Source organism: Gigantopelta aegis, chromosome 1 (assembly GCF_016097555.1).
Source record: "Gigantopelta aegis isolate Gae_Host chromosome 1, Gae_host_genome, whole genome shotgun sequence".
In the NCBI taxonomy this organism is placed as follows: Eukaryota; Metazoa; Mollusca; class Gastropoda; order Neomphalida; family Peltospiridae; genus Gigantopelta; species Gigantopelta aegis.
This window is the reverse complement of record NC_054699.1, coordinates 9,892,215-9,917,831: the sequence shown is the minus strand read 5'-3', so window position 1 is coordinate 9,917,831 and position 25,617 is coordinate 9,892,215. Positions and strand designations below refer to the sequence as shown.

At 38.3% G+C, this 25,617-nt stretch overlaps 1 protein-coding gene across 1 annotated transcript in view; it reads right to left on the bottom strand.

The window, feature by feature from the left end:
• Window positions 1-25,190, bottom strand: part of LOC121370482 (remodeling and spacing factor 1-like) — a 42,495-nt gene extending 17,305 nt beyond the window's left edge. Inside the window, exons 1-9 of the mRNA XM_041495743.1 lie at window positions 25,046-25,190; window positions 14,766-14,860; window positions 12,697-12,789; window positions 11,671-11,799; window positions 10,146-10,222; window positions 8,604-8,683; window positions 5,799-7,918; window positions 4,464-4,613; window positions 460-622 (exon numbers count right to left, since the gene is read on the bottom strand). Coding sequence (XP_041351677.1) covers window positions 460-622; window positions 4,464-4,613; window positions 5,799-7,918; window positions 8,604-8,683; window positions 10,146-10,222; window positions 11,671-11,799; window positions 12,697-12,789; window positions 14,766-14,860; window positions 25,046-25,190 — 3,052 coding nt within the window. The remainder of the gene's footprint in view (window positions 1-459; window positions 623-4,463; window positions 4,614-5,798; window positions 7,919-8,603; window positions 8,684-10,145; window positions 10,223-11,670; window positions 11,800-12,696; window positions 12,790-14,765; window positions 14,861-25,045) is intronic.
• Window positions 25,191-25,617: the final 427 nt, after the last annotated feature.

Below are 25,617 nucleotides of genomic sequence, written 5' to 3'. Positions count from 1 at the left end.
GTCAAAATACGGAACAAGGGGAAGACACCTCTGATAGACTTCGCACACCATTATGAACATAACATCATTTTTATCGCCAAAGAGACGGGATACACAAAAGGTACATGGTCTTATAGCAAATGTTTTACAATAAATTGATAATATATACGAGATAAAACTGTTAAATAACAGTTACGGCTGTCACACAGTTAAGAATAACATTTTCTTACATCAAAAGCTAATAGCAGAATTCTTGTTTTAATTGAGATAACATTTTCTTTTACATCAAAAGCTAATAGAATTCTTGTTTAAATTAAGATAACATTTTCTTACATCAAAAGCTCATAGCAGAATTCTTGTTTTAATTGTTAACATAGCATTTTCTTACATCAAAAGCTAAAAAGCTGAATATATGAACGTTTCATGTCACCCTCAACACAAAAATACACACCGGCTCCTGGGTGTCTAGCACATCATTACCTATGCGAGCCGCTACTCTCTGTGCGTTTCTTCCCTTGGGACAGAAGAAGTCGTTGTCGTCCGAGTCGGTGGGGGATGGGGAGTTGAAGCTGGCCTCGGATGACGAGGTCTGTTCCTCCTCTGACAGACACTCCACCACGAGTTTACTCCTCGCCACACATGCCTGAAGACAAGGCAAAGAAAACAAATTCAGTGTAACGGCTTCAGTACATTTTGAAATAAAGACTACTTGGTGTCTAACCTAGGATACATGTTGTATTGGGCCCCATTTTTCGAAACAACCAGAATTTGATGTTTTGCTCTAGCACTAGGGGGGCAAGTTGCCCCACCCCCACCCCCGTCTAGTACGCTTATGCCTGTTCAATGGATATAGATGATGTTTTGATAAAAACTTTATTTTTCATCAACAGCGCAAGATCTTTTGTATGTAGCATTCCACAGGCAGAATAGTACATACCATGGCTTTTGCTACACTAGTTGCAGAGCACTGGCTGGAACAACAAATAGCCCAGTTGGCTCACCAACGGCGATCGATCCTAGACTGACCATCAATCAAGCGAGCACTTTACCACTGGGCTAAGTCCAATGGTTAAGGATCACAGAGATCATTAGAGAGGAAACCTGCTGACAACATTCCATGAGCTACTCATGTTCATTAACAACAAATTACTGTTTAAATTGTTTGGCTAAAACAAGAAACAGCCCAATTAGCCCACCAACGGGGGTTGATTTTAGTAGTGCTGCAACGATAAACCGGTATACCGCGATAATTGATCAGCTCGATACGAACCGCGGTACAGTTTTGTGTATCGCGATTTTTATACGCTATTTTTTTTCCTTGTATCTTATTTGACTTGAAATAGGCAAACAAACAAACAAACAAAAACCACATCATTTTATTAATTAATGATGACAGGAAATGTAACAATCACATCAAGCGTAGTCGGCATACTTGTTGGCATACGAAGTGATAGGTCAGTTATACTTGGTTCTAACTTTTAAACAAAACGTGTTAAAAGTCCCATGAAAATAACCAGTTGACGATAATTACAAATAAATGTTTTGTTACTTACACATTATCATTCATTGTTCATTTACGTTGGAATACGGCTAAGGCTATCATCTTCAAAGAAATAAACCCAACAAATGAGAATCACACTTCGCTGTTTTTCACTGAACTCGGAATACTTCGGCCGATCGTTCAATATACCTCGGCTAATAACCTCGGCTCTGGTTCGATCGATCTGCTGAAACATTGCGACTCAATATGTACATTTCCATGTCAAGCGAGCAGCAACGGAAAAGCCCGATAGTAAGGATTTCCAAATGTGACAATTTATAAAAACATTTAGCCTGACAGCTGAAACTAATAAAGATCATTAAAAAGTTATGCCTTCTGTTTTCATTAAAAAAACCCACCCCATAAATATTAAATTTAAATAATATCAAATATATTGCAATACAGTTTCTTATATCGCAATACGGTTTTGACCGTATCATTGCACCCCTAGATTTTAGACTGATCACACTTCAGGCAAAGGAAGGCAGGAAATGTTTCATTTAACAACGCACCCAACACATTTTATTTACGGTTATATGGCGTCAGCCATATGGTTACGGACCACACAGATATTGAGAGGAAACCCACTGTTGCCACTTCATGGGCTACTCTTTTCGATTAGCAGTAAGGGATCTTACACCAGTTGTGGAGCACTGGCTGGAACGAAAAATAGCCCAATGGGTCCACCGACGGAGATCGATCCTAGACCAACCGTTTACCACTGGGCTACACCCCGCCCCCACACACTTCGGGTGAGTGCTATACCACTGGGCTATGTTGAAACCCCTACACAACAGACAGATCTGTAGCTATAACTACCCTCAGACTATGCCCCGCCCCCACACACTTCGGGTGAGTGCTATACCACTGGGCTATGTTGAACCCCCCTACACAACAGACAGATCTGTAGCTATAACTACCCTCAGACTATGCCCCGCCCCCACACACTTCGGGTGAGTGCTATACCACTGGGCTATGTTGAACCCCCCTACACAACAGACAGATCTGTAGCTATAACTACCCTCAGACTATGCCCCGCCCCCACACACTTCAGGTGAGTGCTATACCACTGGGCTATGTTGAACCCCCCTACACAACAGACAGATCTGTAGCTATAACTACCCTCAGACTATGCCCCGCCCCCACACACTTCATACGAGCACTATACCACTGGGCTATGTTGAACCCCCCTACACAACAGACAGATCTGTAGCTATAACTACCCTCAGACTATGCCCCGCCCCCACACACTTCAGGTGAGTGCTATACCACTGGGCTATGTTGAACCCCCCTACACAACAGACAGATCTGTAGCTATAACTACCCTCAGACTATGCCCCGCCCCCACACACTTCAGGTGAGTGCTATACCACTGGGCTATGTTGAACCCCCCTACACAACAGACAGATCTGTAGCTATAACTACCCTCAGACTATGCCCCGCCCCCACACACTTCATACGAGCACTATACCACTGGGCTATGTTGAACCCCCCTACACAACAGACAGATCTGTAGCTATAACTACCCTCAGACTATGCCCCGCCCCCACACACTTCGGGTGAGTGCTATACCACTGGGCTATGTTGAACCCCCCTACACAACAGACAGATCTGTAGCTATAACTACCCTCAGACTATGCCCCGCCCCCACACACTTCAGGTGAGTGCTATACCACTGGGCTATGTTGAACCCCCCTACACAACAGACAGATCTGTAGCTATAACTACCCTCAGACTATGCCCCGCCCCCACACACTTCAGGTGAGTGCTATACCACTGGGCTATGTTGAACCCCCCTACACAACAGACAGATCTGTAGCTATAACTACCCTCAGACTATGCCCCGCCCCCACACACTTCGGGTGAGTGCTATACCACTGGGCTATGTTGAACCCCCCTACACAACAGACAGATCTGTAGCTATAACTACCCTCAGACTATGCCCCGCCCCCACACACTTCAGGTGAGTGCTATACCACTGGGCTATGTTGAACCCCCCTACACAACAGACAGATCTGTAGCTATAACTACCCTCAGACTATGCCCCGCCCCCACACACTTCAGGTGAGTGCTATACCACTGGGCTATGTTGAACCCCCCTACACAACAGACAGATCTGTAGTTATAATTACCCTCAGACTACGCCCTACCTCCACACACTTCAGACTTCATACGAGCACTATACCACTGGGCTATGTTGAACCCCCCTACACAACAGACAGATCTGTAGCTATAATTACCCTCAGACTATGCCCCGCCCCCACACACTTCATACGAGCACTATACCACTGGGCTATGTTGAACCCCCCTACACAACAGACAGATCTGTAGCTATAATTACCCTCAGACTACGCCCCACCCCCACACACTTCACACGAGCACTATACCACTGGGCTATGTTGAACCTCTATACAACAGACAGATCTGTAGCTATAATTACCCTCAGACTACGCCCCGACCCCACACACTTCATACGAGCACTATACCACTGGGCTATGTTGAACCCCCTACACAACAGACATATCTGTAGCTATAATTATCCTCAGACTACGCCCCGCCCCCACACACTTCACACGAGCACTATACCACTGGGCTATGTTGAACCCCTCTACACAACAGACAGATCTGTAGCTATAATTACCCTCAGACTACGCCCCGCCACCACACACTTCACACGAGCACTATACCACTGGGCTATGTTGAACCCCCCTACACAACAGACAGATCTGTAGCTATAATTACCCTCAGACTACGCCCCGCCCCCACACACTTCACACGAGCACTATACCACTGGGCTATGTTGAACCCCCCAACACAACAGACAGATCTGTAACTATAATTACCCTCAGACTACGCCCCGCCCCCACACACTTCACACGAGCACTATACCACCGGGCTATGTTGAACCCCCCTACACAACAGACAGATCTGTAGCTATAATTACCCTCAGACTACGTCTCGGCTGATCGGCTAAGTTACATTCTTTCTCTGCGGGAGCTTTTCTTTTCGTGGCCGAACCTCGGCCTCGCTTCCGATTCTTCTGTACGGGTTTATCACCTTCGTCGCTGGTGTTGCTGTCGCACGATTTCGTTTTCTAAACAACATGGAGAGGAAATAGAATGGATGTGTAAAACGAATAAAAGAAATGAATAAATGAAAAAGAAAGAAAGAAGACATCCGCCTGGGTCAAACGTTTTATCCCACAGTTGAAGCCACCTGTCCTGCCATTGGTGATAAATGTGACAGTGTTTGTTGTGATAAAATATTGGTTGATCTGGCCAGTAAATTCCTGTGATTTAATTTGAACTAGTGTCAGTGTACCAACTATAATTGTCCTTGAAACATGAGAGGGATCCTACTAAAAATAGCATGACAATTTTTGTGCGGAACTACATGTAGGGTAGTCATAGATGCTACATGTACCTGTACCACTGAAACGGGCAGCTTAACCTCAGATTTGTTCTGATTCACATTAAGAGTGAGGGATGGTAGTATTTATATCTGCAGTGTATATGTCAATTGATACACTGCATGTAGGAGTTTTAGTCACATACGTTACTACTGTAGTCTACAGGATTTGAGTTGGTGATAAACAACCTGTACAGAAACCAGTCTAGTAAGCAACCATACCTTCCTGAATATGCCTCAGGCATTCTTTAGCATTGTCATTTGTATTTTAGAATTAACAGCTGTGGTCAATCAAAAACCTTCAGTGAAATTTCAAATGATAATAAAATTTAGTTTTGGTACAACAGTTATCTTCATTATGAAGTTAGTGTTTTCACTAGCTTGTTTTAGCATGTCTCAACAGTCTAGCACCATCTTGCCGTAATCAGCACTATAGTATACTGCCCTGAGATTAAACAAGCCTTTTTCACTAATTAATTCTAATATTGCCTTTATAAAACACCCAAAAAGGTATTATTAATTAATAAAATATGCCGTTTATATATCTTTTGCCATTCATTTATTAAAGCAAGCACATAAATTATATTAATGTTTATTTCAATTAATTTTTGTGTATTTTTAATGAAATACATGTGCCCCGAAAATGGTGAAATTGCCCAAAAGTGTTTGGTCTACCATGCCTTGCCAATTTCTAGGGAAATCACTATGAAGTTGACAATTTCAACAGTTACTATTCAATTTCAAAACTGATTAGCACCAACTATTCAACACTTTAGAACCACATAGCGATATCTGAACTCGTATAGCAAATAATGATGTATTTCTAATAAATAACATATTCCCAGTATTTGTTGAAAACCCAAACACCAACCTTGGACTTGACCGACTTCTTGGCTGCTGAAACTTGATCGCTGAAGTCCTTCTTGATGGGTTTTCTGATCTGAATCTTACAGACCCTGCCGCCCCTCACAGGCTTGTCCTTGCCCTTGATCACACTGAGGGGCACGTCGTCGCTGTCGCTCGAATCAGATGATTCCTCCGACGCGGCCACCTTCCTCTTCGCCCTCGCCCTCGTGGCGCCCACTCGTTTCGCCCCCCTCCCCCTCTTCGCCCTCTTCTCGGCAGGTTCTCTGTACTCTACTTCGGCCGCCGACCGCTTCGAACCCGGTTTCTTAACCTTCTGTTGCTTGGCAACGTCTTTCGGCTTCACCGATTCCTCCTCCGATTCCTCGTCGTCTGAATCGTCTTTACCATTCATGTCTATGGCCACCGCCTTTCTTTTGACATTGTTCCGCTCTTTCCCACCGTCCTTTGCTGCATCATCCACCAGGGCACCGGACGACTGGTTTTCGTTAACTCCGTTCATGTCAATCTTTTCCTTCTGCGACGAACTCCGCCGTGTGGACCTTCTCGTCCTCGTTTCAGGGACCTCACCTGTCATGTGTTCCTCTGATGGCAATGTCGTCTTTGCAGACCTCTTCCTAGCCGGCCTCGTCCTAGAATTAGCCGCTCCAGATGTCTCCATAACATCCTGCTTGTCGTCCATTTTGCTTTCTGGTTTACCATCATCGTAAAGGTTATTGGCGTCTGCTTGATGTTTTTCAGATGTTCCTTCTTTGTTTACACTGTTGGCCATTGCTTCATTCTGTCCATCTACTGCTTCATTCTGTCCATCCACAGCATCAACGTTGGTCGAATCTGGCTCTTCAGTACCGCCTCGGCTTTCTTTAACATCATTTTTCTCACTGGCATCGCCACAAGAGCGGTCTTTTGGTTCAGTATTCCTATCTGGTTTTGAAAGCGATTTTTTCTTTGGCTTATCACCTGAAACACACTCCTTTTTGTTCACAGATTCCTTCACACAAGTGGAATCATTATCTGAGGTTTTGGTTTCCTTTGATAAAGAGTTACTTACAACAGCTTCTCCATGTTTAGCACCATTCTCTTGAACACCATCTTCAGGGCTTTTCTGTGTTGATTCGCTATCACCACAATCGGCATTACGGCAGTTTTCTTTTGTCTCGGTGTCTGTAGTTCCTGTCCTATCAACAGAGTCTTTATTGCTGGTTTTGTCGACATCTTCTGCCAGCGATTCTCCCTGGCCACCTTCATCTTTCAACACTTCGACCTCGCTCTTTGGTTCATCACTTTTATCAGGGTCAACTGATACACAACTACTGTCGTCATCTTGATTTGACGCCGACACTTTGATGGTTTCTTTTTCGGATTTCTGATCCACAGACATACTATCTGATATACATGTACTGGAATTTGTACCATTTTGGTCACAGGATTCTGGAGATTTTCCATCAACTTCTTGAGTCTTTGAGGTATCGCTGCACTTACTGGCAGCATCAGATTCGGTTGTTTCAGTTTGTTTTCCTTCACTGGTAACGGACTCGGGGTCTTTCACACCACTGTCATTAAGTTTGGTATCGTCCGCCACCAGCTTTTCTTTGGCAGGACTACTTTCACTTTCACTTTCTTTGGATTCACGTTTATCAGGAGCAACCTTGTCCTTTTTGTTCTCACCGTCCACTTTTTCTTCTTTCACTACACCATCAGTCTTGGTTTTTACATCACACTCCTCAACACCTTCATCTGGTTTTAAATCATCTCTTGCACTTTCAGTTTTGATCTCAACGCTTGCTTTGATGTCTTCACTTGGTTCTGTTTTGACAGCAGAATCATCCTGGTTCGAATCTTTCTTCTGTTCCATTGTTTCTCCGGTCTTATTTTCTACTGTCGATTCCTCTTTCGCTCCCGGCTCTTGTTTCACTACTATACTTTTAGAATTGTTTTCATTTTCAGGTTCAACTTTCAGTTCTTTTACAGTCTTTATATCTCTGTCACTGAGGCGTTCCAGCTTTATCGTCATTTTCAGTTCCGATTCACACTTGACTTCGTGGAAAGAACCGCACTCCTCGGTTTTAACGGTCACTGGATGACCTTCTGCTTCGGGGGTTCCCTCTTTACTGCTTTTGTTGGATGCTGAAATTGTGAATACAATAAATAAATGAATTAGTAGCAAGTGATCACTTATATACACCATCCCACAGACAGGACAGCACATACCACAGCCTTTGAAATACCGGTTGTAGTGCACTGGCTAGAGCGAGAAATACCCCTAATGTGTCCACCAAAGGGGATCGATCCTAGAACGACCGTGCATCAGGCAAGTGTTTTATCACTGTCCTTCAGGGGTTCCCTCTTTACAGCTTTTGTAGAAATTGTAAATCCAACAAATTAAGGAATGAATGTTAGAGACATCCCTGAATGAAGTTAATGAATGCATGGATAAAATGAATATTTATTTATTTGACACCTAAGCATATTTTAAAATGCTACTATTTGGGGTCTAACATCATGTGATTCCGGCATGCATGACTTGTATAATATGAAACCGCAGACATCACGTGGTGAGATGGCCATTGAAAATGTTTTAACAAAAGGCTGTTTAATTCCTAGATTTGCAATGCTTTCCTACCAAATGTTACCCAGGGATTGAAAATGACATCTGAAAAACTTTGCAGGCTTATTAAATAGTAGTCTTAAGATGAGTTTAATTTTTTTTATAAAATAACAATGACAAGGAGTCAAGAGTTTTCTGACAGCACTAGATTTCAGAACATTCTCATCTCTCGTTGCAGTGATCTAAGTTCATTTCAGTACTCACAGCTGTTTTCCTCTGATTTGTTTGTCAGTTCCTTATTCTGCGATAAGTTCGATATCAGCGTTGCTAAATCGTCACGGTCTCTGGAAGTAAATTACAAGGTCAAAAACAACTGATGTTTAAGATTAATTAAAATAAGTCCAATATTATGCACGTATTTACTGTAAAGTATGAGATTTTGATCTGTGTTTTAAAGCAGACCTCGCTGTTTAAGGGGAGCTATGACTCCTGCTCCCCATTGCTCCCCTCACACTAGTCCAAGAGAAGTAAAGTTTAGCTCCCCTTATCATGTGAATTTATATGGTATCAATATGGTAATGTCTAACTAAATGACTTCCAACAATCTAAGTTAGTTGAGCTTTCTTCTTCTTTTTTTCGCAGGGAGGTCTAGCAATCATTAAAGAAAATGGATAATAAAATAAAATGTGGTTTTGTATGTGAGTATGTATACATTTTATCTTCTTTAAACTACAAGCACGATACATCTTGATGGCATAAACCACTGAGCTATGTCCCACCCCTATATTGGACAGACAAACCCCAATACAGAATACATACCCCTACACAGGAAAGACATGCCAATATACAAACCAGACACACCCCAATACAGGACACATACCCCTACACAGGAGAGACATGCCCATATACAAACCAGACACACCCCAATAGAGGTCAGACACACCCCAATACAGGACTGACACATCCCTACACAAGACAGACACCCCCTATACAGGACAGAAACACCCCTATGCAGGAGAGACACACTCCTATACAGGACAGACACACCCCTATACAGGAAAGACACACCCCTATACAGGACAGACACCCCCCTATGTAGGAGAGACATACTCCTATACAGAACAGATAAACCCCCTATACAGGACAGACACACCCCTATACAGGACAGACACACCCATATACAGGACACACACCCCTATACAGAACAGACACACCCCAATACAGGACAGACACACCCCAATACTGGATAGACACAAACACATCCCTATTTACAGGACACACACCCCTATTTACAAGACAAACACACACTCCTATTTACAGGACACACACCCCTATTTACAGGACAGACACACACCCCTATTTACACACACACCTATTTACCGTACAGACACACACCCCTATTTACAGGACACACACCCCTATTTACAGGACAGACACACACCCCTATTTACATACACACCTATTTACCGTACAGACACACACCCCTATTTACAGGACAGACACACACCCATATACAAGACAGACACACCCCTATACAGGACATACACACCCCTATACAGGACAGACATATCCCTATATAGACACACCCTTATTTATAGGATAGACACACCCTTATTTATAGGATAGACACACCCCTATACAGAGGACAAACACACCCCTATACAGGACAGACACACCCCTATACAGAACACACACACCCACATACAGAACAGACACAACCCTATACAGAACAGACACACCCCTATACAGAACAGACACACCCCTATACAGGACAGACACACCCTTATACAGGACAGACACACGTACTTGCAGACAAGCTCCCAGGTCTCATCGTCCACATCATCCTGTTCGTCGCGGTACACCAACACGTTGTAGTCTTGATCCTGTGAAATTAGAGTAAGAGATACAAACACATTTTACATCCTATATAAAAGAAAAGAAGAGTGATGTGTTTTCTGATAATTTCACAGACAGCTTTTGCTTTCCATCTTAAAGCATTGCACAACTATTCAGATTAAGAAATTAGTATCAACTATGTCGACATTAGAAAAAACACTATTTAATCTAATACTGTAAATCATGAAATTAATGTGTGCAAGTAATTAATGCGAAAAATGCATCGATGCAATAATAACTTGACGCATTTTGTTTAGTCTCATTCCCAATACAAACAAATTTGCAGGATTTTACTATAATACTTCTAAATAAAATAAAACTTTATAATATAAAGATGAAACAAAATACAATTTTTTTTTTGTTAAACGTCTTTTTGTGAATACTTCAAGAATCTTTCTTTTATTTCGATGTTGCCATTCTATTTTCACTTTCCTGGAATATCATAGCGGTTATATAATACAGTGATGTTCCAAATGTTTTGTTTTTAAAAAGCTCATTTTGCGATGTGAGTATTTTTCAAATTTTCTTAAACTTCTGGATTACTGTATACATTTAAACTGTTTTGAACATTTGTAAAATTATAATCAACAAATTTTATTACTAAATATATTCCTTTAAAAATTAAACAGTAGAAAATTATATAACCGTAACCAACATTCCGTGCGTATTTAACTTCAAACCATTTGGCTCGACTCTATACATGGCATTCAATTTAGACTGGTCGCAGGTTGTCTCTGTTGCAATATATTGCATTTGTTAACGTCTATTCGTGTGCTGCGCATCAAGTGTATAAAATCAGTCTAAAACATTTGTTAGAATAATACGTCTGTGTTCGCGTGAAATATTGTGCCCTGTAATAGCGACCAATTTACCTTTTATTCCTACTGGCGGATTAATTAGAAGCAATCACCACACAAAAATGCGAGCCATACCCTTAACACTAAGGTGTAGTTATACTAATTACACTACTTTAAGTAATTAGGGCTTCCTGGTCGACCCACTATGTGATTAGCTTCAGGTTATGTAGTAGCTGTGAAAACAACACCTGACTTCTTTTAACATGAAAGATGAAGCCCAAACAATATAATAACAACACAACTGTGGTTGTTTATGTGATGTGGACTTTTGCCCGACGCATTAATAAAAATATGCATTTTTGTTCACTCATGTACGGACACAATAATATCATGACGTATTAATTACATGATTTACAGTACATTAAATACAATATAAAAAAAATTAATAAGAAAAGGATTAGTTTAAATTTACATAAAATGAGAATAAAGGTTGTATCAGTACAAGTGTTCTAGAATTAATTCTCAATTTCTATTATTTCCTTCAAGATTAAAATGTCACAAGCAGAAACTGCTTCCTATTCCACAAAATGAATTTTTAGAATTGGATTTTTAACCAACTACAATTAAAACTAGCTTACCAAGAGATACCAATACGCCATTCCATTCTTGTCTCTGCCAATGGGATGGAATCGCATCTTTTCCGGCTCCAGTTCATTGATCTTGTCTTTAAACTTGACATTGCTATCAAATTGATTTTCCAACAAGTTCTAAAATATATATATATATTTCACAAGAACGAACATGCATGGTTGATCTTACCTACAGCCAATTTAGCAATTTGTTATTATTTACAAATGGTGGCTAACAAGTAGGACCAATAAAAATTTGACTAAAAGAAAGTGTACACAAATTATAAACATCTTAATCAGTTAATGTTTCAAGAAACTATTCCATATTTCCATGATGAGCTCAAAAAAAAATCTTGTTAGTGATCATGACACCTCTATCACCCTCCATATAAAAAGATACGGACATCAAAATTTCAAAGAACATGAAAATATATATATTATATATGTAGGAGCTGCCACATCGCGAAAAGTGAGGTGGAAAGCAGAGTAACAGAATCTATCACCGTTGTGAAGTATAGATAAGGCAATTCAAACCTAAAAGACAAAAATATTTTGTCCCGAGGGTTGGAATTGCCGTATCTATATCTCACAACGGTGGTTGATTCTTTTTCTTGCCCATTTGAGTACAGTAACAAAACATTAATTTTGTAAGCTACAGTCTGTTTATTGTAGAACGATTCATAAACATTTCACCTACAAACTCATTTAATCATACATGGAAAAATATAGTCTGGACACATTATGTAACGACATAAAAATATAAAGTTGAAAAATTAATTTGTTTAATTATTTTTAAAACAATCATACGACGTGAAATAGCAAACATAATTCTGAAAAAAAACGAGGTATGACGTCAATCGTTGTAAAACATGAGTTATAAAGTCACTAGTATGTAGAAATGGTCCAGTAGCGGGGTGCTAGACAGATTTATCACTGTGCAATAGCTGGCAAATTCTGTCCAGTGGTCAAGAAAATGGGATCTTCAATTTAAAAAACAAGACAAACTCCTCAACTTAACAACAACCAAGAACCTACCTTCAGAATGCGCAGTTTTGTGCTGAGCTTTGAGTGCTTGTATCCAAATCTTTCCACTTCCCACGCATCCACATCAGAGAACCAGTGGCAAAACTAAACAAACGATATAACACATAATACTTGATACTCGTGAATACTTTTAACATGGAGACTCCAGCAATGTTAAATTGTCCGAACGAGTAACCAACATTGGCTAGCAAATGTAATCTTTTTTTAATTTAATGTTCTGAATTAAGGCTTCATGTATTTGTGTTTATCATCCATTAAAGGCTTTTGTAGGAGATGTCGCTGGCACTATAATTTGCAATATTCTCCTAGGAGATATCTCTTCTTTTGTTACGTCACTGTGCATGTTTCAGCGCTAAACCTATCATTAGTGATGTCACGCCACTGGCGTTCTGCTAGTTAACGAGTCTACCACTGCAAAATCAGTGCTCTACAAAGCAAGTTCAAATTTACTCTTCCCTGACCAGTAAAGTATAATATTTTAGTCACCAGCCACTTATATTTCGTAGCCAGCTAATATATACTTGTAATTAAATCGATTCATCTGCCATTTCACGGCACATTACTAATGCCGTAATTGTTATTAGGACTGCATTTGAATGAACTCGTGAAGAGGTGATTCCTAGTTGTTAAATAGTAATTACAAGTTACTGTTTGTGTCCGGTTCCACTAAAACAGTGAACGACTATTAACTATCATTATCAAATTCCGTACCCAATAATTGTATTAAACGAATTTAAGAGAATTACTATTTTAATGGCACTGCTAAAATATGCATTTAAATTGCAGTACTCATTAAAAGTTAAATAAAAGCATTGTGATAATATCTACCAGGCTTCAATGGTTACTAGTAGTTATCAATCACCTACCTTACTTTTGTTTTAAATAATATTTATTTTCGTCACATACTGCCTTGTAAATCCATAAATACTGTTTTGTAAATAGTTGTGTCTTTAAAACTGTCGAGTCATGAAAATAGAAACATGTTTTCATCCTCCACTGGTGAACATAACTTCTGACGTGATTAAAACGACATTCACGATTGGAGATGTCGTTATCGAGGAGGGACCCGTTATCACAATAAGCACGAGACAACTGGAGCACAGCATAACACATATACAAGTTGACATTTAAAATAATTAACTTTTGAGTTTCAAATTGACAAGTAAAGACACAGTGGCTCAACAATGTCATTTTAATACATAAATAAAACCTGGCTCTAAATGGGACAGGACCGACTTGATGCAAAACTGAACTGGGGTCGAATTATTTCCAAATGCTTGATATTCAAGTTAAGGGAGATAACATCATAACGAAGTATCACCTCCCACTTAACGTCACCGTGTTTACTCTTGAATACTGGAAAATCGTTATTCATAGTCCGATTAACATGTCTCAAACTTTTATTTTTCAAACAAATTACCAATAGAAAACACGTTTTATGGAAGATAAATTGCTACTGGTCCACAGTGTTTTCCGATGTCCACTTTTGTGATTAGATTAGAGTAAAATTATTGGACAGTCGCCAACTGGCGAATGTGATTTTATTTTTTAGACGCCAGGGAATGTTTTTAGTCGCCATGGCGAGTATTTTACTCGCTTTGTAGAGCACTGCAAATATAGCGACATTCAACCCACATTACTGACACTGTTTACAATTGTCACAAATGAAAAGAATGATAACGGATGATAAAAAGAATAGCCCCTTGTGTCTTGTGATATAATGTAACAGCCTCAGATTTCATACTTTTTATTAACTTGTGCTGATAAATTATGATATCACAAGACACGAGGGGAGTATCCTCTATATATCATGTATATTAAAAATACAGTCTAATGACATTATTAGCTTTGTGGGTGTTATTGTCTATTTGATGACGAGAAAATAATGTAATTAACTAATCAAATTACAGAACATGCTTATTATCAGTATACAATGCAGCATAATGGGTTTGGTCTTTCAGCTTGCAGTGGATGATCCGGCATAGATTCACCAGGCATTTTGTGCCTGTCCCAAGAAACATTCTCAATCTACTCCTGAAAATTGTACACGCAATACTGACCTTGATGAGACTTCTGTCCAAACGTTCGGCAGTGACGCTGTGTCGACCAATTCTCCGTAACAACCAGACATGAAGATCAATCAGCACTTTGGACACTGAAAACAATACAATAAAACACATGTTGTTTAGAAGTTAACTTTATATAGAGAATAAACTAGTTAATGATGTAGGATATATCGGCTTTATCCTGTGATGGTAAGAATGGGAAATTCTGCGAGGTTTGCTGCGTGCAATTCCTCATTCAGCCTGTTATTAGTTATTATCGTTATCCTGCAGACCATAAAAAGTAAGGGGGGAAGCTATTATTTCTGTTATTTTAGCTGTATTGTATGATGACCTAAAGGTCAAATGAGCAATGTTTGTAATGTAGCTATGCGTGTAACATCAAAAGCCATAATATGCTAGTGTACTGTACAGGGTTTTATTTCTAACATTTCACTGAATTTTAGCGTTGTTTTACAAAATTTGTGGAATTTTCAGTTTCATTTCAAAAACATCTTAGTAAGCCTTGTTAAAATTGAAAAGACTAATACTATATTAGTGTTTTCCCTAGCTTATTTTAGCATGGTGCAGCACCATGCCTTGGTAGTCTAGCGCCATCTTGCCTTAATCAGCACTATGCTGTCCTGATATTAAACAAGCCTTTTTCAGTAATTAATTCTAAAATTGCTTTTATAAAACACCAAAACAGGTATTATTAATTAATAAAATATGCCTTTTATATCTTTTGCCATTCATTTATTAAAGCAAGCACATAAATTACATTAATGTTTATTTTAATTAATTTTTGTGTATTTTTAATGAAAAACAAGTGACCCGAAAATGGTAAAAATGCCCCAAGTGTTTGGTCTACCATGCCTTGCCTAATTTCTTGAGAAATCACTATATATACATATATACTTGTATTTATTCAAATTAATATCTAGTCTTATGTATTGTTTTCAAAATATGCCTTAAAGGTGCTCTGTCACGGATGGTTGACCTAATTAATGACCAAACAAAATATTACCTGAAAATATATACTTTTGATTTCTCGCTAAAAGTACTTTATTTAACCATCTATATAATTATCATAACTCACTTAATGCTGATATTTTGTAAAACTAATTGAATTATGTCAACGGTCCATAATTCGGAGAAAAATAACGGCTATTTGGAGAGTAGAGATGTGACATATTATTTTGAATCACGTGACGGGCATCCCCCGAATAACTGCAGTGTCAAAACGATTTACCAAGCTCGTGTAACGAGAACGCTTTACCAACCTCTGCGACGTAGGGTAAATAGAAGAAGAAAAAAACAATGAAAATAAGTTATTACAAATTAATAAAAACATGTACTGAATGATAAGCGTATATATTAATTTATTTTAGTAACAGAAGCATGTTAAACGTCGACAATCCCGACTGGTTAGGCCTTTGCATCTATAGGTAAATTTATCGTTAGTTGTACGCAAAAAACTCTAAACATCATAATCATAAACATCTTCATTTTCCACTGTGTCAAATATATTTTATGCAAAATGGGTCATTCCATGTCAGATCACCCAATAGGTTAAATACCCTCTCCAATTTCAATGAAATTTGGTATATAAGGTTATTTTGTAAAAAAACCCCTGAAATTCCAAGTTTCAGCTTAATCGGACCAACAGTTTCTGAGTTATGGCCTTTTTTTCTCCCTTTTTTTTTTGTAAAAAAAGGGCATGGCCGCCCTTTTTTCAATTGCCATAACTCAGTAACCAATGGTCCAATTTTGACAAATGAGGTATCATTGGAAAGGGGGAATTACAAGGAATCGAAATCTGGCATTATTCCTGACATTTGGGTTACTTTTGGGCTGATGACCTTTTGACCTATATTTTGACCTTGAAATTGACCTTGTTGGACACGTGACTTTGAGATGACCTTTGATTAAAATTATAGCCCAACATGTTATCTACAACATATAAAAAAATTGGAGGTGGAAAATGTTTCATTAGTCAGCAATTTCAGATTTAAATATGTTTAACTGCTGTTGTTCTATGCTCTCTGTACAGACTGCATGCATTTCACTATTAAATGTATATGCGTCAACACTGTAAATGTCATGAATGTTAATGATACAATATAGTGTGGCAACCAGGCAACCAATTGATTAAGAAAAATAGAATCTATAAATCACTACTGGTAGTTTCCTTCATCTTTTGTTAATTTTATATATTATTGTATTTCTGTTTATTTGAGGAGTCTGACTACTTGACTGAAGTCACAAGCTTTCTAGTCTTTAACTATCCATGTTGAACAGACTTTGGAAATTCTGACGAGATCATTTTGGCAGATACTGTATGAAGATGATGTCAAGGATGGGGTGTTTATAACGCAAAGTATATCCCTTTCTGGAATCCAACACCTGTCTGCTTTTGACGGCCAGTGGAACTGCCTTGAAGGTCCATGAGGGTGCATGAACTTGACGCTAGTCTCCAAATTCCTCCGAAACTTCATCCACCAAACCAATCCAAGGAAGACCATCATAGAGGCTGCAGATAAAGTTCTGTGCCTTTATTTCTAGTGGAATTTGTGAATCGTCATTACTATCATCGAAATTGCTAGTATTTTGAATTTGTACCAATTCGGGTGGATTGGATTGTAAACTCAGTTTGAAAACCTGCATTGTAGACTGATACTGGGACAAAACGATGGTACTGCAGGGTTTTGTTTAACGACACCACTAGAGCTCATTGATTTATTAATCATTGGCTATTGGACGTCAAACATTTTGTAATTTTGACATATTAGTCTTAGAGGAAACCCGTTACGTTTTTCAATTAGTAGCAATTGACCTTTTATATGCACCATCCCAGAGACAGGATAGCACATACCATGGCCTTTGATATACCAGTTGTAGTGCATTGGATGGAGCAAAAGATAGCCCACTGACAGGGATCATTCCCAAAACTGTCAGCGCACCAAGCGAGTGCTTTACCACAGGGCTACATACCGCCCCTGCCCTCTATTTAACTATGTACAATGAAATAGCATTTGTTTGGCATTTTAAAAAAGTTCCATATATATGACTATTTTTCTGCCATTTATTGCTGAATTGTGACAATTCTATTTTTTAAAATTCTTTATCCATTAAAAAAATTAGTTTTACCCTTCATTATTTATACATGTACTACATTGTAGGCCTATCACTAAGTGCTATAAGTAACTTTTTTAGTTGGATTCTCTGCTGCTTACGGTACAGGCCTATGCTTGAAACCTTAGAAAATAAGTGTCAAATTGTGATGCAGTACCTATGGTGAATAAACAAATTATTATTTAGCAATCTTACCATAATGACTTGCTCAATGACATGATGTAGACTCAAAATTTTAAAGTACAAACATTCTTCACTTCATCAATAAGGATGTAAATGTACACACATAAGTGTGCCAGTAGGCCTACAGACCACAGACAGTAATTAATCTTAAAAATAATTATCAATACTAATTACATATATAAGTAATAAGGATCAATTAGTTCTTTTGTTTGTCAGTTACCTACTGGAGATTTTCTGATACTTACATCTTAATGGATCTTGGAAATGGAGGGAAATCCGAAATCTAATGGTAAAAAGTAAAGTTTGTTTTATTTAACGACGCCACTAGAGCACATTGATTTTTTTATCTTACATCGGCTATTGGACGTCAAACATATGGTCATTCTGACACTGTTTTTCAGAGGAAACCCGCTGTCGCCACATAGGCTACTCTTTTATGACAGGCAGCAAGGGATCTTTTATTTGCGCTTCCCACAGGCAGGATAGCACAAACCATGGCCTTTGTTGAACCAGTAATGGATCAATGGTCGGTGCAAGTGGTTTACACCTACCCATTAAGCTTTGCGAAGCACTCACTCAGGGTTTGGAGTCGGTATCTGGATTAAAAATCCCATGCCTCGACTGGGATCCGAACCCAGTACCTACCAGCCTGTAGACCGATGGCCTGCCACGACGCCACTGAGGCCGGTGAGATCTAATGGATAAACATAAATTTCTTCGATTTTAGATATATTCATGCAGCATGCTCTGAATTGGGGTTGGGGGGCTGCAGTTTCCTCCACATGGGGTCCAAAGTCCATTCAAGGGGCCATAACTTCCTTTCAATGTAGTCCCCATGGTAATATAGTTTAGCCTGTTCTAAACAATATGAGATGTTGACACAAGATGTTTTTGATAATTAGGCAATATTTCAAAAAATTAATCTTAAATCTGTTGGATGCTGGACTATATTGTTAGAACATTCATGACATTTACAGTGTTGATGCATGTACATTTAATAGTGCTTAAATACATGTGCAGTCTATACAGAGAGCATAGAACAGCAGCAGGTAAACACATTTCAATTTGAAATTGCCGACTAATGAAACATTTTCCACCTCCAATTTTTTTTATGTTGTAGATAACATGTTGGGCTATAATTTTAATCAAAGGTCATCTCACGGTCACGTCCCACAAGGTCAATTTCAAGGTCAAAATGTCATCAGCCCAAAAGTAACCCAAATGTCAGGAATAATGCCAGATTTCGATTCCTTGTAATTCCCCCTTTCCAATGATACCTCATTTGTCAAAATTGGACCATTGGTTGCCGAGTTATGGCAATTTAAAAATGGGCGGCCACGCCCTTTTTGACAAAATTTCAGGTTTTTTGGCCACAATAACTCTATATACCAAATTTCATTGAAATTGGAGAGGGTAGGGTTTAAATTTCCTTTTTTGGGGGGTGATTTGACATGGAATGACCCAAATATGCAATAACAGCTGACTTGGGATAGGAATTGATACATTTTTAAAAAATACTCTGAACTAGACGGTGTTTATATACGATGTGACTATATATACGACGGTCGTGTATATAACCTCCGCTAACGAGGGCTGGCTATATTCACAGCAAAAATGTATATAGGCGATAAATAAGTATTTGATTGATCCATAATACCGAACCATCTGGAACAGGCAGAATACATACCAAGTACTGTACGGACAGTGTGTTTTCTGAACAGCGGAGACAGGGGTGTGTGTGTGTGTGTGTGTGTGTATATGAATCTATGAATAGCGTATTATTGCCCCTACAGTACTAACAAAAAATTAATAATAATAAATAAATAAATAAATAAAAATAAAAATTACAAATTATCAGCTGCTGAGGTAGATTATTTGAAAGAGAAACTAACTTCGGACAGTACACAAACTAAAAACAGGGCTTGAACTTAATAATTTTTCTCTGATTGCAATTTTGAGGCTCCATACGTAAAAAAAAAAAAAAAAGTTAATTTTACTGCAAATAAATATGACTAAAAAGTTATTTTGCTGTAGTTAGTCATATTTCAAAAGCGCAAAATTGCAAGGGGCAATAAATATCAAAATACATATTTTTATACCAGTAACGCTGAGACCACTCCCAGGTCCCCCTCTAAATTTACGTAATGTTTCTGTAACAACTGCCCCCACCCAACCCACCACGACGTGATTTTTCCAACATTATAATACATGTTGTAATAATTGTCATTAGTCTACTACCTTTTTGGGGTGGATGGGGCGGTGTTTTATTGAATGGGGGGGGGGGGGGGGGGGGGTGTCTATAAAAAATGCACGCACAAACGACAGGCTGAACTTGTCCAGCTGCATGTAGAACTGGATTCAACTGGGTTAAGTAATAATTAAGCCAACCTTTGGACGGCAAAACATGCGACAGTAGGCCAAAATATTGTTTTGTTATGTTGTTTGTTTTTGGGTTTTTTTTTTTTTTTTTACACTGAACATTAAACCGAATGACCACTTTGCAAATCAGTCAAAATAATTTGCAAATGTTTAACGAAAAACGACTGGCTGGTCGTATGCCACATTTGTGACACTGGAAAACATGTTATCCATTTTCGAACCAAGCACTATAGCAATGTAACCGTTTAGACTCTCCCCTGCTAAATTCCATGCACATGTGCCTGATAATAATAATAATAATAATAATAAATGGTGAGTTCTAACTTCATGTTCCGACTGTTTATTATTTTATCTCAGCGTATTCGCAGTTATTTTTGTCATGCAATAGTATATTTTTTTTAATTATCTTATTAAATAGCTGGCCCTCATTTGCCATGTCTCAGCGGTCGTTTATATAAAATTCTAAAATATATTATATGGTTGTCGTATATACAGCCTCATCACTACGAGTCTGTTTTGCTGTATTTTTACGACTTTTTACAAGAAGACTTCCAAATTTTAAAAAATGAAGCGTGTCGTGAAATTCCCTCAATCGTAGTTCAATTAAAATGTTTTGGATCATACAATAACTAGGTTTGGTATTCCAAATGAATGTAATTTCCATTTATAATCCATATTTAGAGAAATAAGGCCCACTAAATCCGTGATTGAGCGCCTTTAACATAATAATAAAAACTGAGAACTATTTACATTGATTGGGAATTGTTTACTCCAAAATTGGGAATAAAAAACGACATAGCTTGTGGGGAATGGTGGGGAATGGAGACATAGGTGATAAAACCCTGCTGTATGACTTTGCTTTAATCAGTCACCATAATCGGCCAATAAAAAAGAGTGGTTTAAAGATAAAATATTGTTAACAATGATCTATACAGTTTAAATTTATTTTACTCAGTGTTCGAAATAAGAACTTATCCGTTTGTCCTGACAAGTGCAAATCTGCTGAGACAAGCAAAATGTACCTCAGTGGTTGTCCAGTGGACAAGTAGAAATTAGAAATGATGTTTCATTTTGAGACATCAAAAACATTGTCCTTGCTCTTGAATAAAAAAGTTTGTTCATTTTGTTTAACGACACCACTAGAGCACATTGATTTATTAATTATCAGCTATTGGATGTCAAACATTTGCTAATTTGATTAAAACCAACAACTTATTGGACAAGTAAAAATATTGATGGACAAATAGATTTTTAGAGGTACTTGTCTGGTGTACTCCGGGCTCACACTGTACATTGCTAAATTAGCCAATTGCTAACTTTTATACAAAATGGCTACAAAATATGGACTTTGGCTAATAAAATATTCCTTTAAATTGACCACATTTTAAAGATTTTCAAAGCCGCAGGTCTTCTAGATTATGGTAAAGTAAAGTAAAGTTTGTTTTATTTAACGACGCCGCTAGAGCACATTGATTTTTTATCTTATCATCGGCTATTGGACGTCAAACATATGGTCATTCTGACACTGTTTTTAGAGGAAACCCGCTGTCGCCACATAGGCTACTCTTTTTACGACAGGCAGCAAGGGATCTTTTATTTGCGCTTCCCACAGGCAGGATAGCACAAACCATGGCCTTTGTTGAACCAGTTATGGATCACTGGTCGGTGCAAGTGGTTTACACCTACCCATTGAGCCTTGCGGAGCACTCACTCAGGGTTTGGAGTCGGTATCTCGATTAAAAATCCCATGCCTCGACTGGGATCCGAACCCAGTACCTACCAGCCTGTAGACCGATGGCCTGCCACGACGCCACCGAGGCTGGTCTAGATTATGGTAGCCCCACTCCTGTGGCTAGTGATATTCAATGATGGTCTAGTAAATAACTAGAATTGCCATGCCTGACAGCTCAGTGTTCTTGCTGCTCCATTTAAGGGGGCGGCCCGCCCTGCTATTGCATTTTGCCGCCCTCCTTTCACGTTACCCGCCCTCCTTTATTTTTCTGCGCCTCTTTATTTTCCAGCACCCTACTATATTTTCTAGCACCTATTTCCGCTATTTCCAAATGCACACTCTTTTTCCACACATAAAAAAACAACAACGATCAGAATGCACACTGGACATCAAAGGAAACAAGCTGCGTTGTGTACGAAAAAGCTGACAAAACATTTATGAGTTACCGTAACATAATTTAATAGTATTTTTAACAGCCTCTATTTTGTCCCATACCTGTATCCATTCGTATGTTTAATACAAACAATAAAAGTTATATTTTATTTGAGCAATGAAAACATTTTCATTTTTTATGGATTCGGCAATCTCCGACTAAAAAACCCCCACTTATTTGGCACCAAATTTGTCACGTGATCAGAACGGTCACTCTATCTTTTGTTTCCACTAACTGTCGTCTGATATTTTGTCCTCAGTTACAGTTATAATTGATTTTTACTTTCTGTCATTTCTGTCATTCTGTTTATTCAGCAGTTCTTATAACATATTGTAAACTTTTCATTTTGGGGGGATATCACCACTTATAAAATCAACGGAAGTGGTAGTGTTTGACCTTAAAATCATTCATCTTGGGTGCCAAATAATATATACCCCGCCACTACAAAAACGAAACTACTTTTTATCAGTTGGCGATAATATTTTATCACAGCGATCGATTCATGGGAATAACAAAACAAAAATTCGACATTAGGGGATCACAAAAATGTCTTTTTTGTTTTTCGTGTATCTTGAAACCTTTATTAAAATAATATTAAAACTTTGATCGGTCCAGCAGAACCGGAACTGCCAATGAATATCGGACTGATAACATCTTCGGTTCAATTAAAAGACGAGATTCCTTGTAATTCGTATAAACTTTATGTAATAAAAATAAGGAGTATGTCTTTCCACAAAGTCTATCAACACACAACAACATGGTAACCACCAAGCCCCCCCCCCCCCCCCCCCCCCCCCATTTTTAAATTTTTTTTTTTTAGCTTTTCGTTGTTTTTTGAAGGGTGTGGTGCTGCACGGCCGCCCTCCTTTAATTTTCATCCAGCGAGAACACTGCGGCTAGTGAAAATCAAATTGTCAAATGTTGCAATTAAGTCTAGTTTATAAATATGAATATAATAACCCCACTCCAACCCCTAATGTTAGTCTTTTTAAGCTCTATCTCACTCTTTAGTATAGTCCCTCTGACATATCTGATTATTACTATTATTTAGTAAAATTGTATTAACTTATAGTAAAGTAGGGTGGGAAAATATCTACCTGGTCCCCTCCCCCCTCTCATCAGTGTAAAGAGCGATTTTTTGATGGGGCTTATAAAATTAAATGAATGGGAAAGACTTCCGAATGTTCTAGCATACATGCTAATACTATCACTAACCCTAAACCCGAATTCTTGCCAATGAATGAAAGGAGAGGAGGGGCTGGGGGGGGGGGGGGGGGGGGGATATTTTGTCAAAGTAAATTAATGTTTATAATTTGTAATGCAATATTGCTATGTTTTGCTGTTTAAAAATTAGACATTTTGGATATTCTGTGTAAAATTTCCTCTACAAGGGTACTTTTGAGGAAATTTAGCACAGAAGACAGAATATGGCATTATGGGATTAATGCTACTTTTATTGCATAAGGCCTCAGATTACAGTTATCTTCCCATTTGGTTGTCCAAAATCTGGAAATTTGACTGCGCAAGTAGTCTGTTGTTTGACTGTGATTATTTCATGGCAGACAGCTATGAAGTGGCAACTGTTTGACTGAAGTGACAGGGGATAGCATGTGTAACTTGTTGACATTGAAGACTTGTTGTGGTAATTCCGGCCCATGCAAAAGTAGTGCTTTTTGTGTAAAATGGGTGTACTCCGGCCTGGTTTAGAGGGTGTGTCTGTTTAAACCAATATGCTGGGAGAAACAGAGCTGGACAACTGGGGTTGTCCTTTTCAGGGTATGTGTCCCCCATGCAGGCAAAGGTACATACAAAACTTCACGGGCCTGCTGATATTAATAAAAATGTTATAGCCACTAAGGCTATATAGAAACATATAGTGAAATTAATTGTGGTCTGAGGCCATAAACATTCAGTTCATTCCATCACAATACACATTTGTAAGTATTAAAATGTGGTGTTACTTGCTGATCCACTATGACCGAGTGGTTAGAATGGTCCGCTATGTACAATACTGATGGTTTGGAGTTCAAATCCAGACCTTAATACTACATTGTTTGTATTGCTTAATGCAATATATTCAGTTGATATTGCTAATTAAATATCCCAAAGGATGATAAAATATGGAAGTCTTTCCTAATAATATAATATACATGTATGTATATATTCAAAACTGCTCTATCAGGTGATGCAACTTGTGTTTTAAACAATATTTCTATTGCTGTTAAAAAATTAACGGTATGTGGATTGGCCAACTTTAAAAAATATATATGTTACCCGTAAATCAAATGACAATTATTATTTGAATTATCGCCAATTTATGAAGTTATTAGAAGTATGCGCAAAACAATAATCTGTCAAATAGTGCAGGTCAGTCGAAATCGACAAAACACCAGTTTTTGTATCAAAATGTGCACTTTGAGGCATCCATTCTCTTACCATCCTTTGTATCTTCTAAGTATCGTTGCAGATCCTGAAACGATATTGGAGGTAAACCCAGTAATTCGCTGTATTTGTCAAGAAATGAGCAAATTACAGAAAAATTAGGATCATTGTGACAAACGCTTTCTCCAACGTTCGCCATGTTGATTATGCTAATGAAAATTTAGAAAACTGATTTAGAGTTGTCGTTCTTGAATATTTTATTACAAATTAATTTGCATGTTATTCTTCAATAAATTATCCACGTAAATGTATTTTTACAAATATATAGTCATATAAACTAGAAAATTGTAATAACTGTTAAAAAATAACGCAAAGATTAAATATTATTATTGTTATAAAGAACAAAGACCACTAGAGTGCGCTTATTGCGACAGGCGTTCTCTCAGGTATACAGCAGTATACCATAAATATTTCCATCTCTTAAACAGCAACAATGTACCGACAGTACAATCTGTATTTATTTGAAATACATTAAACCTACCCCATTCGTTTGGGTGGACTAAATGTGCACGTTCTTCATACAAATGTCAAATGGTGGCAAAATAAAAACAACTATAAATTGGAGG